The sequence below is a fragment of the Frieseomelitta varia genome, unplaced genomic scaffold (genome assembly GCF_011392965.1).
Source record: "Frieseomelitta varia isolate USP_RPSP 00005682 unplaced genomic scaffold, Fvar_1.2 scaffold_677, whole genome shotgun sequence".
NCBI classification, from domain to species: Eukaryota; Metazoa; Arthropoda; class Insecta; order Hymenoptera; family Apidae; genus Frieseomelitta; species Frieseomelitta varia.
This window is the reverse complement of record NW_025110453.1, coordinates 193,822-213,918: the sequence shown is the minus strand read 5'-3', so window position 1 is coordinate 213,918 and position 20,097 is coordinate 193,822. Positions and strand designations below refer to the sequence as shown.

The 20,097-nt window shown below is 44.3% G+C and overlaps 1 protein-coding gene across 1 annotated transcript in view; it reads right to left on the bottom strand.

Annotated features, from left to right (window-relative positions):
• Positions 1 to 2,011: 2,011 nt before the first annotated feature.
• LOC122535143 overlaps positions 2,012 to 20,097 on the bottom strand; it is a gene marked incomplete at its 3' end in the record, with an annotated part of 165,779 nt that continues 147,693 nt past the window's right edge. The window contains exons 3-5 of the mRNA XM_043666391.1: positions 10,785 to 10,923; positions 8,392 to 8,456; positions 2,012 to 2,263 (exon numbers count right to left, since the gene is read on the bottom strand). Of these exons, the coding sequence (XP_043522326.1) occupies positions 2,012 to 2,263; positions 8,392 to 8,456; positions 10,785 to 10,923 (456 nt within the window). The remainder of the gene's footprint in view (positions 2,264 to 8,391; positions 8,457 to 10,784; positions 10,924 to 20,097) is intronic.

The window sequence follows — 20,097 nt, the reverse complement described above, 5'->3', positions numbered from 1 at the left end:
ATCAAAATAAAAACAATTTCGGTCGGATGTAACCGACGCGACGAGACGAATCTTCCTCTGGCAGTTGGGATCCAACCGATCACACGAGGAATTTTACAAAGTTAAATCGATAGGCGATACGCTTTCTCTTTGTGCGGCATCGCGATCGCAATTTGCAAAATACGCTCTTGTCATCGATAGATCGCTCTCCTTTGATATTTTTCCAGCGAACCACGTGTATGGATAAAAGTCCATAAAAGTTGCACGATTTCGTTCAGATTCCCCTAGCCTTAACAATCTCTACGTGGCGCTGTTTTCTGAGAAAATTCCAACATTAACGTTATCCAACATCTTCTTTCTCTTTCACTTTTCATAGTAATTTTTATCAATGACAGACGAAAAAGAGAAGAAGAAAAAGGCAGTGAAAGCCCATCGAAAATAGGGAAACTATTCGCGCTTGGCACTCAATTGAGGACTCATCCTGCGTTCAATCCGCCACGAAAGTTTAACGAAGTCTAAATGAAGCAAAACGAGTCGGTGGTTTTGCGAGCGGGGACCTTCGTTAGGGAGTGAAAGGGACGATTCTCAGCTCATTCAACCATTTAACCCTGCACCTCGTTTCAGCTTCGACGACATTTTGTTCGACAGATTCTTTTCTATTTTCTCTGCTATATCATACATTTTGTTATTTTTATATTTATATTTTGTTACTTTCATGTTGAAGTATTTATGTTTGTTTCTCATATCGGAATAAGACGTTAAAATATTAATATCTGAATATCCCAATATTCTCGATATTTTCTAAAGTTTCTAAACATTTAGAAACATACAACGTTCGATCGTTTGCGATTTTGTTACGCGAATAGATAGTACTTACTGATGAACGGTGGAAAATATTAATCGAACAAATAAGAAATTATAATTGATTTCGCGATGAATCAATATTTTGCCCACGAGTGACGAAGACGTTGAAAACAGAGAAAAGCTACAGAAAATATAGAAAAGTAATTGCTCCATTGTTCGAAAATTCCATCGAGTCAACATTTTTGTCTCCCTGTTAGCCCAGTCATTCAACTGTATTATCACATACGACGCATAAACGTGGTTTCCGAATCGACCTCGGGACATCAGCGACACGTTCGACATGGCGGCGACTTATCGCTTTTTTTCTGGCCGTCCTTCCGTTTAATTTTCCACCACACAGAAATCGTTAGCTCGGCAAACCCCTTATCGGATGTGCGTCTAATGGCAAACGTTCGTTCCCTTCGCCGGAAATCGAGCTCTCCCTCGTGCCGGGCCGCGACTAACGAATGCACGGACGAAAATCACATCTAATCGGTGCCCAACCCCTGACCCTTTGAACCATTAATCGAGCGTACGGCCTGAAGGAGACTTCGTCGAAAGTTTCGAGAGTCTGTCGCCGAATCTGCTCCCCCTTCCCCGAATTATGGTTTCTTAAGTGCGATGATTTCGAACGGGTTAGGACTATAAATGTCGTTAACCCTCTGTCATTTAGTATTCATGTCTGACTTTCACTCGACTATTATGAAAACGGGTCATCCGATTCTCGTAAATCCACTGAAAGATTGGCCGCGTGTCACGATGGTATCTGAGCGACAATTAGGAATGTAATAAATAAAATTGATACATCGTTAGACTGCGATAAATGATGATGTAAATTCGTTAAAAATGTAAGAAATGTATAAATGGTAGTTCTATTTACCACCAGACTGCCAATTTATAGTTTTCTGAATGCAATCGAACGCATTATTAGAGAAATATTATTTTGGATTTCCTTTTATATACATTCCTGCGTACTATCTGCATCATTTCGTTAACTTTGCTAACTGTTTCATACTCGGAGTTATATCTTCTTACGGAAGAGATACAAACGTTACTAGAAACCCGACATAGGGTCCACGTATTTTTCTTTTTTTTTCTCTGCGCGTGTTTCTTTTCGACTCATCGGCAACGATAATTTTAGCAAGGACAATTTGATAAAATTACTACAGAAAAGAAAAACAACACTTACCTGCGCTCTCGGAAGCGGATATATCGGGACACGCCTGATATCTGAACAATAGTCGGCTATCGTCGGTGCAGGTGTCGACGTTGCTGACCGGTACCGAGCAGGTTCCGTGACCGCGGTTATAGGAAAAAGTCATGGGTCCTCGAAAAGGGCACGGCACAGGTGTTGCCTCCTCCCGGAACATCGAATAAAGCAGGGCATCTCCCGTGATGTACGAGCACAGTGACGACAGTGAGTTTCTGCTGTGACAATAAGCTGAAACAAATCGACGAATGTGTTTCAATTTGAATTTCGCAGAGATTCATCCAGATTCTAGCGTAAGAAAGCTAGAATACGAGTGAGTTTCCATGCTCAATTGTACTACTTGAAATTTAAACATTATTGACTCTATGCATAATGCATCGTAAATGGATTCTGATTATTAGTAGAATTTTATTCGCGTTAGAACTTTATTTACATCGCAATGGTATTTTAGTCAAATAGTTCACTTGACTCAACTGTCTCCAAACGTGACTTGTTATGAATAATAAAAATAATAGATAGCCAGGAAGGAAGAATAATCTACTCCTCGATACAAAGGAGGAATAAAAATAAAAAAAGGGAGAAGATGGAACGCAAGCTCCCAAATATAAAGCTACTCCCTCCCAGAAATATCTTGTATTCTCCGGCACTCTGGCTAGGAAATATACATCTTGCCGTCCCATTCGTATCTACAAATTATCGTTCGTGTAGTTGCGCAACAGTCCGAAGTAACATCTAACCATGCCCCGTGTGTATGTGACGCCAGCACACTCGGATGCATTAACTTTTGTCGAACAGCTATAAGTTCTTTTCGTGTACAGGCCGAGGTTGACAGGAACTTGGGCCTCGTGGAAAGGGAAAAATGGCGCGAGCCGGGCGCTGGATGGGACGGCGGTGGGAGGGATAGGGGGTGCAAGCAGACGATGACGAATCTTCCTGAGTAGGAAGTTCATAGCCGGGAGTAACTTTAACCGGGGATATTCTCGGCGATTTCTTTCTTTCCGGCTGGAAAAGTGGCGAGACGCTAGGCGCCGGGACTCGGGCAACTTTTCCACGCGCAGGTGTTGCCATAGCTGGAGAAAAATAGAACGGCCAACGATGGTTGGTCCCCTCCCGTCCCTCCCGTGACAACGGTCCTCTGTCGTTTAGACTCTTCGTTCTATTTTCCCGTTTTTCTCTTTTTTCTTCCTCTCTCTCTCTCTCTCTCTTTTTTTTATTACCAGTGGTAATAAATCCGTTTCTTTCAAAAGAGAGTTACAATAGGGATTTCGCATTCAGCGAGCGTGAATGAGCCGTTTCATTGAACCGACTGCGTACATGGTATACATTCATCGAGAAAGCAAAAGTTCAAATTGGCAATAGTAGCGGAAGCTTTCCCTTTAACGCGCGTGGCAATCGAATACGCGACGATATCTCATAGAGGCAAACGAAAGAGAGAGAAAAAAGAAAAAAAAAAAACAGAAAAAAAATTCAGCAGAGGGATTGAGAACCATTAAATCGTCACCAATGACCGTTTCAGCGTCTTCACTCTTCGCTTCGGCGTCGTTTATCTTCGAATCGGCTCGCGTTTCGTTTTTATAGGAGTTTATGACGACGTTGGACTGTATTTTCAAGAGAGCCTCGATTCCTCGTTGCAAACATTTACGCGGACCGTATCGTAACTCTCCATCAACGTGATTCCGGATACTGAATTTCGTTTGTTTCCGACGTTCGTTCTGCTCGGCTGCGATAACTCGAAATTTTCCGGAGAAGAATTTTCAGCGTTCTTCTAGCTGTTTCTACGCGGCAAGAATTATTGGTACAAACGAATATTTATTTACACGAATACACCGTGCGCGCACCGTCGTCTGAGAGAGTAGAACGCGGAAACGGAAACAGGCGAAGAAAAGGAAAAGAAAAGAAAGGAAAGGAAAGGAAAGAAAGGAGGAGGAGAGAGAAGTCAAGGAAGAAGAAGGTAGGCAGATGTAATTTTCAAAGCGTGGAAATGGAAAAAGTGCAATGTCGTGTCTCTCCCCCATTCCCAAGTTTCCTCCCGCTATTTTTCCCGTCGGCTCATTTATTTATTTATTCGCGCATGAATGTCGGCCTCGTGTCATTCTTCTGCTGTCTCTGCGCTCGGCCCGGCCGGCTCTTCAAATTTTCATCGTCATTTATTCGTTATTAGGGGCCGACTTCCTTCTCCAGCCCCAGCCGGCCGGCCGCGTGACTCTCCCTCTCACGAAATTGCGTCCAACCGCTCTTTCAACATAATTAATTTGCCCTTACAAAGGTATGTCCCGTTGATTAATTAGTCGCGTTTTATTTTACTCAGTTGCTAATGACAAGCTCGAACGAAGGTATCGCGAGAGAGAGAGAGAGAGAGAGGGTTGTGTCAGTGAAATTAAATCGAGTTCGACCGGGCCTGTCCGGCCCCACCGATTCTGCACGTCTCTTTGCACAGACAGTTTGTCCTCTCGGAAAAGAATTTCCAGGCAACAAGAGCTTACGTAGATACGTACGATCAGGCGAATCGATCGAAAGTTTGATCGTCCTTTTACGAGGATTACGGTCGATCGAGCAGATTAAAAAGATCGTCCTCTAAGATCGACGGGATATACACGAAGTGATAGCAGCTCGAAGAGAGGCAGAAGGTAGTGCGATCTCGTGTTTCGCCCGATGGACAAGTTAAAGTTGGCGCGAATTCCTTCTTATCCGGCCGTGCTCGCCTGGCGGCGGCCAATTTGAAACACGCTTACCGCAGCTGACAGTAATTCCGCCTCTTAAACTTTCCGACGAACGGCAACGAGTGTGCTTGTTAAAAATCTTTCCTTCGTCCGGCGACCAAGCCGCAAGTTAAGCTTTTATTTCGCGGCCGCGTATGTTTAGTTAATGAGTGAGGGGGAAACATGGGAAAACCGGGAAGTTGAACTTTTCTAACGAATGCCGAGAGGGAAAATAGGCCGCGTGCTGCAGGGCGAACCAAGCGATGTCCTTTGTACAATTCTTCTTCTTCTTCTTCTTCTTCTTCTTTTTCTTCTTCTTCTTCTTCTCTTGTTCTTTTCTTTTTTCCCCTCTCTTCTTTTTCTTTCCTCTTGTTCTTTATAGGAACGATGTCACGTTCCTTTCAAAAGAAAAAGAAAAAAAAAAAACTTCACCGCTACTCCCTGGAATCGAGAGATAGGTCGAAAGAGGCGGAGTAACAATCGCACGAGTTTTCGAAACCGCACGCGAACTCCTTCAGGGCAGATACTGTCCCGACACACACTCAGCGCGATCCGTCCTACATTCGTTTCAAGATCCCGCAAGCAGTAATCGGACCTTTCGAGTTGCGAACGTCCGCGGGAAATAACCGGAATGATCGATAAACGAATCGCCTATGAGAATCGTTATTTCGTTTGAAATCGTCGGAGTGATCAAGAAACTCGAAAGTTTTCTGTTCGTTCGGTTGCCCCGAAGCGTGACGAGAGCCCTTCCAACGATCCAGCATGTCGCTGTCTAAACCCTTGTCCCGTCTTTCTCTCGTTCACGAAACGACCCATATTTTTCCCGTTGGTTTCCGGTCCGAGTGCAGCCTGCAGGCAATGATATCTCCGATGTGACACTATGCAGATTAAAATCCGATAAAAAAAAAAGAGAGAAAAAGTAGAGGGACGGAGGGCGAGCGAGAGAGAAGGAAAGAGAGTGGGACCCGAGGGACTTTGACAAATCGTCGAAAAATGCGGACGCGAGACAGCATGGGGTGGCACCAGAGGTTGGCTGTTCCTCTATTTTAGCCCGTACACAGCGGTTCCACCCTCTTCTTTCCTCTTCAGCTTAGTTCGAGTGCCAAACTCCACCTGTCTCGCGTTGTTGCTCTCTCTTGGGCTTCGCTTGGCCTCGTGTACAGCTCGTTCCAGGATCGTTCGTCCGGTTTCAAGAGCCGTAGACAATGTTCGACGCTCGCAGTACGAAATGCTGAAAAAGGGGCGGAGAAGTATCGAAGTTTGCTAATTTGCGAATCTCGAATGGAAGAAGTTGAAGGCGTTCGTCATCTTTCGACAAGGTGATGAAACGGGCTAACTTCCGGCGAATAAAAGTTCCCGGAGGGACCAGTAACAATTGGAGTTCTCGCCTCGAACCTGTGTACCCGTTGTTTGTTCGTTGAAAGAAACAACGACATTAGACATTTCTCGTTTGCGAATTATATTTATATTTCACTTCGGCTCTTGATTGAACTTTTTGGTCGAGTTGTTTCAATCGAAAGTTGCATTTGCATCAGGGGAGTATAAAATGTACGCGTACCTGTTATAAATTTCCATCTAACGTAATTTAATAACCCAACGATATTATTCGAGAATTATCCATATTTATGCAGTCATGCATATTTAAATTATATTTGTACAGTTTACTATTTACAAATCGTTGTAAAAGTTCAATAACAATTTTATGGACCTCGATCCGTGAGAAATAACTCTTTTGTTGAAAATAGGACCGAAGTGATTCGAGTGAGACAGAAATCAAGAGCTAACCTACGAGGGATTATCAGAGAGAGAGAGAGAGACGAGCGTCATTTTCGTTGGTGAATGGTCAAGGTTTTCTCGTTTGAACGAGCCAGTATCTGTGCGGTCATACACACACTTTTCCACCCACACCCAACCCATTTTTTATCCGGATCCATATTTACTGCCCTGGCCTGGCGGAGCCGCAACCCTTCCCCTCCTCCCTCGCGGCTTGTTTCCCCTGTCCGCGAAGCGCATCACTTACGACCACAGTCGGAGGATCAAAGTGTCGTTAGCGGGTTTGAAAAAAAAAAAAGAGGCTGCTATCGTCTATGAGCTACGTCGGGACGAATAGAATTATCAGGAAACTTCGTTGCGCGATCCTAGCCCGGGGTAAAAGCGCCCTTGGAGCGAACACGCCGCTTCAAAGCGGACGCCCGGCTGGTTCGGGCGTTCAACGACTTTCACGAAAATCCTTCGTACTCCGGAACCACGCGAAAATTTCGAGTGCGCGCCGAGACCTTGCGAGTATGTAGGTACTCCATGCACGTAAATAACGGCGAGTTATTCCTTTCTCAGGCGGTTCATAAAACTCACCGACACCGACACCGGCACCGGCACCGGGAGGGGGAAAAGTTTTACCGAAGGGCACACACTTTTGCCGAATTTGTATTTCGTACTTAGTTCAACGCCAGAAGCATCAAAGAGGCTAAAACGTGCCAATTTGCTGTTGTGAAATTTTGAAGGAAATTTTCGTGGAAGTTTTTTATTGCGGCAACTCTCCACAGAAATTTCGCCGGCTCGTAAAAGTGTATTTCTAGATTTTGTGTAAAAGTTTGCGCTCCTTATTGTGCAACGAGCTAAAGGAACAACATCAACGATGGCTGTAACTCAATTTCACTAAGTATAATGAAAATTACGAATGATTCCAGTTTCATATAGAAAATTTCACGAGTCCGAGAGTCCACCAGTTCGTCAGTTATAAATATCTCTTTCATTAAAAAAATATCTCCATAACTGAGCATCGAAGAGAACATCAAAAATATCGAAAACCTCTCTTTGTTCTGTCTCAGTTTTCTTTTAATCTAATCTCGGCATAAAAAGCAGACATGCTCGGTCTTAGACGAATTAACCCGGCACACGAGCCGCGATACGAGGGACGCATTAATGAAAAGCGAAGCGTTGGAAACGCGACAAAGAACTGGAGGTTCGTCTCCGCGCTTTGGGGTCCCGAGATCGCGCAATAATCTGCAACGATCTACATAACGATCCTCGATAAATGTCCCTGCAAACGAGAACCATTACCACGCCGCGGGAACCTCGCCATCCGTTTCGATTGTCGGTTGTACATATTAACGAGAGGCAGGGCCGGGATCGCGCGAGAACTGCCCTCGATTTCTTTCTTACCGGCGAAGAGACGAGGTTTCAGTCAGCCCTGGCTCCGGAATTAGCAGAACCAACGACCCGGTGTTTCGTCTCACTCGTCTCTCTCTCTCTCTCTCTCTCTCGTTTCCATCGTCCTCGTCTTCCCGTTTGCACAACGAACGAAAGTCGTTAAGTTCTTCCCCGAGAATTATTCCGGCAGCTACGCCCCCGCCCCCACCTCCTCGCCCGCCCGCCCGTCATCTTCGAGCTTTTAATTACCGATCGGCATTCTAATTAATGAATGGATTTCCCCGGGCCAACGGGAAATCGTTATCGATCGCGCGAAACAACGGCTATTAGGAGGTCGCTCCGGGGACCGAGGACAACGACGACGGCCAGGGTGGAGAAGACGGGCCAAGGGGCGAGTGTATACCGAGACAAGGAGACTACGTTGGAGAAAGGAAGAGAGAGAGAGACAGAGAAAGAGAGAGGAAGAAAAGGGAATGGCATCTTGCAATGTTCTTTCGGGATTGTACTTACTTTCTTTGTACTGGAGAACGTTCGAGTGCTTCTCGTGAATGACGACGCAACGGTAGCAGGATTTTCTGAAACAGAACGGAAACAGGGGTTTCTCTTATTCAAGCCTTTCATTCGATATCGCTGGCTGGAATTAGAACGCTTTCCCCTATTCCCCTGATTTCTTCTTTTTTCCCCTACCCCCTTTTCTCTATTCCCGTCCCAACCTCTTTGCGTCGTTTCTCCTTGTTTTCTCGATCGTTTCTCGTTAGGCGACGACGCGGACTCGTCCTCGAGATTAACGGGAATGCCGGGGCCCGTCTCTTAATGAGAGCCGCCTCGACGAACTTTGAAAATCGCGAGATCGAGCCGAACAATTGACCGAATTAACGCGACCTCGCGGCGCGAGTGAAATCGCAGGCGTGTTGCTCCATCCGAGACTGAATCTTGCCCGTGCAGTCGTAACGGGAATCAATCGCGCGTCTTCTCAACGATGCAAGACAAGATGATGTAAGAGAAGCTGTTACTCGGAAGAAAATAACGTTCGATTAGAAGAATTCATTCAATAACTGCAACTCTTATTAAAGAAATATTTCCATCAGGATTCACTAGCTTTCGTGGCCGCTGTCGTGATGCCTCTTTTATGACAGATTTTACTCAGTATGGATATAGAGTTCCATAGAATTATTTCCTTTTTTGATTTCGTATTTCACGTTATTTAGTTTAGTTTTAATAATATGTGATTTTGAATAAATTTTCACGGAGGGACACTATGTATTATACATATATGTATATATTATTGAAGTAAATTACATTATTCAAGTGTTACCCGACACGGCTCGGTCTACCAGAACATTATTACTTCACACAACTATAAAATATTATTCAATTTCTTTCTCTATTAAAAAAAAATACGAAAATCATATTGAAAGGAAAAAAAATTCGACTGAAAATCATCTGAATCATTTGTGTGGTAAAAAATATTCAAAATCCGATTTGAAATTTCGAGTACGCGAACAGCCCAATTTCCAACTGTGTGCCAAAATATTATTTGCCAGAGACTCTCGCAAAATGATATTGAAACCAGAAAATCGACATACATGCACTTTCGTACTTTCTTTGCCGAATTCAAACCGAAACGAAACGACGATTACCGTTTAAATTTCACTGCATCGACTTCAGCCCCACTGCCGCTTCCGCGTTTCTTTTTTTCTTTCTTTTATCACGCTCGACGCTACATCGATCGAACACGCTTTGCAGACGAACCCGATAGAAATCTCCGCAAAAACTTGGGCCAACTCGTGTGACACGAGCATTACGCGGCGAATCGACGAGGCACCCTCTTTCTTTCGCTCGCGTGCGCTCACTTCTCTCGCGAGGAAACAACTGGCAACCTAACGCTGCTCTTAATCCCCTCTAGCCCGAAGGCGAATCTCGCTTCCAAAACATATTGCGCTGCATCGTATCTTTCTAACGAGTCGACGTTCCGCGAAACTTTCGTCTCCAAATTTAACGTTTCACTCCGCGATTCTCGGCGTGACTCAAGTGAGAATGATTGGCGCCTTCCGCGTTTCGTGCAATCCGATACAAGGAGATTCTCGTAATTTCGAAAGAAACGAGGTTGCAGAGATTTACCAAATAATGTGTAGTGCATAAAAATATATGTGAAATGTCCAAATATACAGTAGACGAAACGAATCCAAAGTGGAGCACTTGTTACAATATTTAGTAGGCGAGACAAATTTCTATTTAGAATTGATTTTCTCAGTTGTAAAATAATAAACTATATATAAACATGCGCAATTTAGATATGAAATTACCTATTTAGAAGAGGAGATTGCAACATTCAATTTGTAGTGTCTCTCTTTCTTTCAATTAGTTTTACATATCTCAGTTTGACGTTTTAATGTTATTAATATTTTTAAACTCTTCGGGAACACTGACACACGCGTCATAAATTAAAATTATTCCAAGTGAAACGAAATCAAAATCCACCACAGAATCCATCGACAATGAAAATGATAAACTTGCTACACGAGACAAAAAATTCTTCTCTTCTCTTTAACCTCTTGCGCTGGAATGACGTGCCACGCATGTCGAGAGTTTTCTGTCCCAAAATTGCAATATTTGAAGTATGTTTGCAAAACAAATAATACATTTATTACTTCTCGACAATTTCTATCCAGCGATATCGTACCAACGAGTTCAAAAGCGGCGTATTATTGTATACGGTTCCGTCACTCGTTATGGTCCGCAATCAGTTGCCAGCGCAAGTAGTTAAAAAGTTCGTCCCTGAAGAGTTTAATTACTCGGAGAGACACCGACCAAAAAAAAAAAAAAAAAAAAAAAAAAAAAGAAAAAAAAAAACAGATCAATACGTTTCACAAAGTATAAAATAGAGCAAAGTATATACTCACTGGTCCACCAGGAGGAACTTGTCGCCCTCGTTGTGCAGGCACCTGCCCTTGCTGGACAATTCATTCCTGGAGATCACGATCGGCTGTCTGACTCCGCTCTGGAACCAGGTGCCCTCCCATTTCGGTGGAAACGTGCATTCTGCAACAAAACATCGCATACGTCCACGTGAGCAAGCCTCGATCGTTCGATTTCCATCGGCGGCGAACGCGTTTCTCCATCGCAATCTTCTTCGCTCTTGGCGAGAACGAGGCAACGTAATATTCTCGTGGAAGTAATTCGGGACAAATCGCGGCTCGGGGGTTCGAAGACAAAGGGGCCGGCGACCGTGGAGACAGAGCGGCGACGAAAGTAAGGGTTGAACGGATCGCGGTAACCGGGAAGGGTGCATAACCGTAGCGTAGCGTTGAGATGGGAATTCTCCGGACGGGGTAATCCTGGGGGCGAAGCGAGTTTCCGGGAACTACAGCCATAGCACGGAAGGGATACATCCAGCCGAGTTATCGACGATAATCGAAACCCGGCGATGTCCCTCGTGCATCGTTCCTTTCTCTTGATGCGGCCAACCACCCCCCATCCTCGCTGAACACACCTGACTGTGTGCACACGCAGCGAAAGCGATCCGTTTTTAAAGTAACGCAGTGCGTCATCTCGCTTTCCTCCCTCCACTTTCACCGGAGGATTTGTATCGTATTCCCGAGCGTGAAATTAGTCTGTTCGATTTTGTCGTTGGCGGGATCATTTTTTACGTGAAGATCTTTCCATGAAAGAACGTGACGGAGGACGATGGGACTGTTCGAGCGTAACATTGTACGCGCGTAATTTCTTTCTTCGGTTTCTTGTACATTTTAATTGGGAAAAAATTTTTTACACTTCGCAGCGTGGTAAAAAGTGAATGTGTATACATAGATCTCTACAATTTTCACTGGTTAAAGAAGAATTATAACACTGTGGCATTTCTTATGATATAATTGTAATATTCAATGGTACATGTATCACGTCGCTTTATGTCCGGAAGACTGCCAGTGTATCATAATACAGAACAGTTTTAATCATTCATACTGCACAAATTGATATTGAATTTTTGCAGTGTCGATGATTGGTTGATTCTCTAATTTTTCAGTCACTTGAGAAAGGGTTGTTTCAACGTGAAATTGTTGAAGAAGGCAACTTCACGACAATGATAGGCGATGAAACAATTTAATTTAACAACTTCACCAAACGCAAAGATAGCTTCGACGCCGAGCTGATTACGGTGTATTCAATTCTAAAATTGCTCCTCTATATCAGACGAGAAACACGACTCGCCGTATTTTTCATCTATGGCTCTCGTATACGAAAGAACGAAAGCGCAGGAGCCGTGCAATTCTGTTTCCAATTTCCACCTAAGGTAATTCTAGGGTCGAATGCAATTTGTAAATCGCGCGATATAATACGATAGTTCCACTCGCCGTTGCAACAAGAAAGAAAGAAAGAAAGAAAGAAAGAAAGAAAGAAAGAAAGAAGGAACGAGACTGTGTAGAGCACTGTCGCGTGACCGAGTGACGTCTCGCAAAAAAGAGTAGACGAGCCTCGACAGCTGATAAATAAGTCAATCATTCTTGCTCGTTGAACCTCGGTCCGGCTCTCCCCTAGGAGAAACGCAACGATACAATTACCGGGGACGATCGAAAGGAAACGGCAAGGTTAGAGTAAATAAAACGTACAAGGGAGGAGGGTAGGATTCGTAATGCACGATTCTTAATGAGGGGTTAATTAGATCTCGTTCCAGCGCTGAACGAGGGAGAGAAGGAAAAATATTATTTCAGGGGGATCGCGCGGGGGAACCGGCGAACGCCAGCTCGTCGTTTTCCAGCCGCGCGTCTTTAAGTAAAAGCTTCGTAAATAAAAGCTGTTATTGTCCTCGTCCCACCTCGTCATCGTGCCGGAGTGTTGATTCATCTAATTGCGGCAATCGTTCTCGCGCCTCTGCCAAGAGGCCCGGAATTCTAGGAACGAGCACAACGCCATTTCGAAAAGAAAATAATCAAATTGGATTTTATTCCTTTTCGACGACACGGTTCTCTTTTTACTCTTTATCGTTCTCTTCTTTCTCTCTGCATCTTTGTCTCGCTGTCTGTCAATCTATCCATCTATCTGTTTCTCTCGTCTCCTTCATTTTCACCATCATCTTTCCCTTTTTAATAGAACGTATCGCAACGCGTCTTCGCCCGACAGAGCAGATGTCCCCCCCCACTCACCCCCCTCCCCTTACTTTTAATGCGAAATAAAAAAAATTCATTCTCCCTCGGGGAGGAACCACTTTCGCCGGAGGGGTTGGTAGAATAATAAAGCGCGAAGGAAGCGTTTTAAGAGTTCCCGCTGTTACTTATCTCGAAGGGGACGCTCGCTGATATTGACGCCTGTCATTTTCGAAAGTTTTTCCACCGGCGCGTTCCCTGGAAAGTACACTCCCAGTCCTCCGTTACATCCACAGAGTGTTGAAACGTGTCTCTTTCTAGCGAGGAGGAAAAACAATTTCACCCGCCATCGTACTCTCGTCAATGTCTCGAATTGTCATAAGAAGCGCTTGCACGTGTGAAAAATTAAATTCAATCTAGAAAGGCGGCGTTCTGTTCCGAAACTGACATACGATTTACGTATTTACTTACGTCAGCGAAAAAAAGAAAAAAAGAAAAAAGAGAAATGGAAAGATCAGACTTTCCAGGCGAACAGGCGATCGTCCAACGGTTCCACGTTTGGCGTGAACTCTGTGGAAAATTCTGCAAGCCAGCCCCATGTCACCTAGTATCATCCTCTGTCTCTCTTTCCGAGATATATATCTAATACGCCGAGGACGTAATGGGAAGGAAGACGCAAATTCCAAGCCATTTTTTCCCGGAACATTTCATGCAACTGTAATACGTAGAGCAGAGATTTTATACGAGTTTCTTCGATTCGTTCGAACTAAATTTCAGTTAACGAAATAAATCTTTGCTAATCGAACGAGTATATAAATTAATTGTCTTCTTACGATATATCATGCTTGCTATTTATTCGGATCATGTAAACGGAGTTTTACTAGTATTACTAGATTGATATTAGCTTCTGTATCAGCTGCTTCTTTTCACCATTGTGAAATAGAATCGTTAATGAATAACTAAATTCAATATTCTGACGTTTCCACTGTGCAATACACTTCGACGTATCTAGATTTAATTCAGCCTCCCAGCCTTTCAATCTACTTTAATAACGCTCAGCCCATAAAAACCCGTGAACAGTATCATTTTATTCATAAATCGATTCTTCGTGCTGAAATGCGCTCGCCACGAACAGAGATCCCTCTTATTCAAGAAGTTAATCACGATTCCTAAATAAACAGCGGCGAAGGTGGCTCGTAACTCGGCAACCGCGAGGAGTGACTCGTGCTTCCTCGGCGGCGCTGTCAGGTCAAAGGAATTAAATCGCGAAGAAAAACGAGAAGCGGCCAGTCGACGTTTACGTGCAATCCCAACTTCTTATCGTTAACAGCATCGGCGAGTCACAGAGTGGCGACACGGTCGGAGAGAAAAAGAGGGAGAAAGAGAGAGACTGAGAGAGACTGAGAGAAAGGAATCGAGGAGATTCGATTCCGCGACAGGACGGGTGAAGGAAAGAGAGACCGCGAAACACATTCGGCCGTTTTTTCCCCTCTCTCGTTCCATTTCGGTGCTTTGCAGGCTGCTTTCGCCCCTTCTGCCCCCGGGGGGTGAGATTCTCCATCGCGGCTGGGCCGCTAGTGCGAACTGTGATTACGGATTTCGAGTCTCGCCCGCGGATTTTACGAGCCCACCCGCTCGCCCGTCGTGAATCGCGCATGGCTCACCCTCGTCTCTTTCTCTCTCTCTCTCTCTCTCTCTCTTTCCGCTCTCGAAACTCACCCTCCGTTCAGTGTCTGCCTCTCTTTCTTCCTTCGGCTGCCAGCGTTCCCTTTCTCTGCCCCTTCCTCCACTCTGTTTCTGTTGCAGGCATATCGAAAAGCAGGAGAGGCAACCCGCGGTATTCGAACCGCATGGAAATAAATAAATGCCCGGGGGAGGGTGGGATGGTCGGTGAGACGCAGGGGTGAAGGGGTAGAGCTCCAGGGACGCACCACCGCCACCTGCTATCGATTTCACCCTCGAAACTCAGCTGCCGCCGATCTGACGAATCGCTTCTTTCCTGCCGATTTTCTTTCCAGCTTTTCGCCAATTCTTTCCCCCCTTTTATCCTCGAAGTTTACCCCGATTTTCATCCCCTACAAAAGAGTGTGATATTCTCAGGTTCTAGATGACAGATATGTATTTGACGATTAGGACTTGTCTCGAGCCAGTTGATGAAACTTGAATTTATGCAAATTCCATGCCAATCTGCCTATTTTCCTCCAACTGTTGGCTTGAAACATGCGACTTTGTGCTACAGAGCTGTTTAGTTTCACGATGTTAGCTCTCTGTTTGCAGATTAGGTTTCGTTAGGTTCGTTCGGTTGGCAGAGCTGGAATTTCTTTTTGGAATTAACATCTGCGCGTCCTATTCGTACGCAAATATGTTATTCCGTATGCGTGGGTTACGTGCAGCATTTTCGACGACAAAGCAGAAAGAACAGGCGTAGTCAGGTTGTAAAAGAGATTCGAGCAAATGCAGGCGGTAGCCACGGGCTTTTGGTACATTTAGAACCGGGTTATATTGAAATACTACAGTCAGAAGCGTTTTGCAACAAGGCTGATTCCATTAGAAGATTTCGTTGTCAACGGATGTGGGAACGGTGGAACAAAAATCGAGACGCAGAGAAGCAAATGCGAGAACAAGGCGCTGCTCTGTAACATTGCTTGGTATTAACAAACTTGACCATATCCTTTTACTCATCAATCTCGTGTACGCGATAAAATTCCATTGCAGACAGTATCACACGTAAGATATTTATATATAAAGTTTCTGAACCAGGAAGACTGAATGTACTTGCAATTAATGAAGTCTTTTAATCGTTACTACGTACGTACGTCTTTGACCAGTGTACAAAACGTGTATAATTATACAGAACGTAGTAACTAAACTACTTATCGTTAATTTAAAGTTACCCGAGCATAGTGCAACCCTCCAAGTTTTTATCGATTATTTTATTACAAAATAGATTACGTGTCAAGGCGAGCAATCAGTGTTGAATTTTTAGAGAGTTTTTTATTTAATAATGAATTAGTAATAAATTAGTACTGTAATTTTAAATTGATACTTGTCATGAAACAGAGTCATGTATCATCTAACGAAGCGTTTGCTTCTCACGAAAAATTTGCCTTTCATTTGCGCAGAAGGAAACGCAGTTATTTTTTTACTAATCTACTAACATTTTAATAATTATTACTTAGCGTTGCTAAAATACGCATTTGCTGATTTTCAAGAGAAAGTATATTTCTGTCTGAAAGCTGAAGGGTATTCTCGTATTGAAGATTCGACCGTTTTGTTTGCCACGATCAAATAATGCACACTTACGTAAAGCATGCGCTTTGGTGTAAAATTCTACCGCGTTTCATGCGGAGGAATCGCTATCGGTATTTACGTCAAACGTAGCAGCGTATCGTGAAAGATATCTCAACGACGGAATTAGGTGCCGATTCGCGAAAATCCGGCGACGTTATTTTTCGTTAACGAAACGGCCACGGCTACGGGATCGGGGATTTGAGACGCGGGGAAATTACGCGAAGTTTATTCTCACGGACGAGTCATTACTTTTCCGCGACCTCCTTCTTACCGGCGTATACGGCTTCCCTTGGCCCATTCTCCGCGCGAGTAACGATCCCTCGGTGGCCGTATGTCTTCCCAGAAATGGGCCGCGTTCTCCAATTGGACAATGATAATAAGGATAATAGCGACAAGAATAATATAGACGATGATTAGAAAAATTGCGCGAACGTCCTCCCACGGGAGCTCGCTATTTATTACGCGGTGTTTGTCCGCCGTGTTCGCGCAGGCTGCTGAACGTCACGATACCGATCAAAATTAAGGCTGTCGGACAAAGACAGAATACACGACGAGGCTGGCTTTCGGAAAGCTGCGTCGCTTTCAACTCACGGCTTTCAAGGCGGCGCACGTCCGTTGTAAAAACACAGGTAGCAGAAGATTTGTCGTTGCGGAAGAGCTTCAGCTTGCTTTCGCGTACGATTGCGAACGTCAATGAGGTTTAAGGTTCTCGTAAATCAGATGGGGATTTACGACTCGCCGTGATTTGTATCGTTCTCTGGTACAAAAACAAAGGAAATTTCTTCCCCCTGGAAATTGCACGATTTCTTATCTTCCTCGCGCAAAAATGTATCAATCCTCGAAGCGTCAGCGATCGCGAAATGGGGAATAAGTTATCAATTCGGACAGGACGGAGGGCGGCATACTTTAATCACGACGACGACAAGAAAATCTCATTCCACTGGCAGTCGTGCGATATTTTTTATATCGGTATTTATAAAACAAGACTATATTATCGATAATAGACGACGCACAGCGAGAAATGTTCGTACCTTTCTGATTCTCGATAATGTTCCACGATACGATAGGATTAGCATTTTCACTTGACAGTGCTAATGAAATTTTGGAGCTTGTAGAATGAACGGTATCAAATTGACAATTACAGATACGACCGTGTCTGAAACGATGAGAACAAAAGAGAACCACTCTCCGTTGACAATCGTACGAAACAAAATCCATTGATCTTCGGAGTATTAGCGTTCGTAGAGCGGAAATAAATTACCGATCGGCGATAATGGACGACGTACTTTAATCACGGCGACAGCGTAGCGCCGGCGTTAACGAAAAAAATGGAATTTTCCGTTTATTTCGCCGAGGGGCTGTGGCTTTTTTTTTTTTCATTCTTTTTTCAGAAAACCGTCGGACAATACACGCGATATAACGGCAGCGGCAATTTTTCATTCTTTATCCCCGGCACAATCCATTTCACCGGTATTCAAGCAGCCGTAACGACTCCTGCGTGGCTGTAATTTACCCCAGAAATGGCCCACGACAAAATACACCCTGCTACTAGACAGGTTGGAGAGAGGGCGCCGGTTTTTGGGGGGAGGGGGCCGGAGTCACGTGGCCGGCGCCGAAATTTCTTGATTAAGACGGCGACACGCGATCTTCCGTGGCCGCGTGAGCTCATTTTTCTTCCTGCTGCCGGTCGATCAATCTTTGACCAACCTCCGCCCCCGTTTTCCGGCTTCGTGGAAAACCTTCGCGAAAAATCGCTGGTTCACCGCGACTCGCTGACGCCGCGTAAAAAGCCACCCTCGCAATCCCATTACCGACCTCGAGAACTCGATCGTTCGTTGGTTCGTTCGTTCATTCGTCCGCTCTCTCTCTCTCTCTCTCTCTCTCTCGTCGTGCATCGACGTCTTTAGAAAATTAGTGTCTCGCCGATGATGTTTTATTGAATGTTTAATATCACAGAACCGACGGAAAGTCGCGGCAAGTGAAAGAATAAGAATTATAACAGAAAAATCGGATTAAAACGAACTGGTTTTCGTTCGAACTACTCGAGCAACAGCCGACATTTATCTACATCAATTTCATATTAATGAATGCAGGTATTTGTTAAAAGTTAGATTCATTACACTGACAATGAATTTCTGGTTGGTTCCCCCTTATCCCGAATAGTTGTCCCGAACAAATCATTCCTCAATCTATATTCACGCGACATTTTTCTTTCGCCCTCAACTCGCGAAATGCGCCAGCATAAAACGAACCTCGTACAATCGCTCGGTGCGCGGGGAAATTTCAAAAGATCCCATTGTTCGATAGAAACGAAATATACGAAAGAAGAAAAAAAAAAAAAGAAAAAAAAGAAGAAAAGAAAGGAAAGAAAAATGGGCGAGACCTTCGAGTTCCCTAATACCGATTTCTAAATCCCCGATATCAGTGATTTCGTTCGCCGTTCGGTGAATAGAACAATAGCCGCTTTGAAGAAGCGAGGGATCGCGGTTCGCGTCATTTCGTCGATAAATTGTTTTCAATATCGCGTCGGGCACGGTATTATCGGCGCTCGATCGTGCAAACAATCATCAACGGCAACGTCGTTAGTCCGTAAGTTGGAGATCACAATGGGAGGCTTGTCTCGCGGGTGAGATTCCGAGAGTCAGAGAGAGAGAGAGAGAGAGAGAGAGAGAAAGAGTAAGAGAGAGACAGACAGATAGACAGCCAGACAGACAGACAGAGAAAGAGAGAGAACTGCAGAGAGATTTGAATAGCGCAGATCGAATCGGCCAGATAGTATACAATCTCTCGGATGAATTCCCGTTTGCAGAAGAGGCATGACGGCGCTGCTCCACCGGCACTTCGGATTGAAATCGAACTAATGGTAGAAATTTAACGCGCGCGCGGCCGCTCGATATTTAAGCTTGAAAAACGGAAAGAAGAGGAGAGCAGCTCGCCGGGCTGTGCCAGCCGGCTGCGAGATACGATCCGGCGCTGTGTACACTTCGATTACGAATATTCCCCGCGATAAGAAAGAACGTTCCTTGGAACGCGGGGCGACAGGCGGCGCCAGTAATTTTCGCAATTCGAACAATTCGATTTCTCGCCGGCGTTTAATTTGATATTCCTCTCGCTATCGGGGGAGGGCGAGTTCGAGCTCCGCGTCTATCGGCTGATTAACTCGGAAATGCCGGCGCAACCGTGCTAACTGCGCGCGTAAATCGTATTACGCTAATTAGAGCTGAATCTTGATATCGAGATTAGATAAATTTTCGCGCGAACGCGTCCCGCGAAAATGGAAATACGGCAACGACCCACCCGTATCCACGGGATATTCGTGGATGATAGCGAACCGTGTTACACGTTTTTCTTATTGCGGTATAATTTTATTATACAATGCTCGTTTGTACGTGTGTGAGTCACGAGTATCGTTACCATTGCACGAGCATGTTCCAAAGCTTTCTCGGATTAACCGACGACGTTACGTTTTGCATAGTCAGTCAGGGTCAGTCTGTATAAGTCTGTCAGATTTCAAATATTTATTAGTGTTCGTTTATTAGAAAACTGAGGCAAATAAATCCCCGGAAGAAATCACGGAATCTGCCATATAATTGTAATAATTATAATTATTATTCACTCATACGTTCTCATAACAAATGCAGAAACATTATCTTATCGATTGCTGATCAAATTAATCGAGATTCATAAAATGTTCGAAATTCGACAATTGCGTGCACATAAATTTCTGAAATCCGTAGATTGAAGCATAGAGATAAATGGTTTAAATTACATTTATTATTTAAATTACAACGTAATTTATGGAAATTTGCCTCGAAATTCACGACTGTTTACATTGCCATCCTGT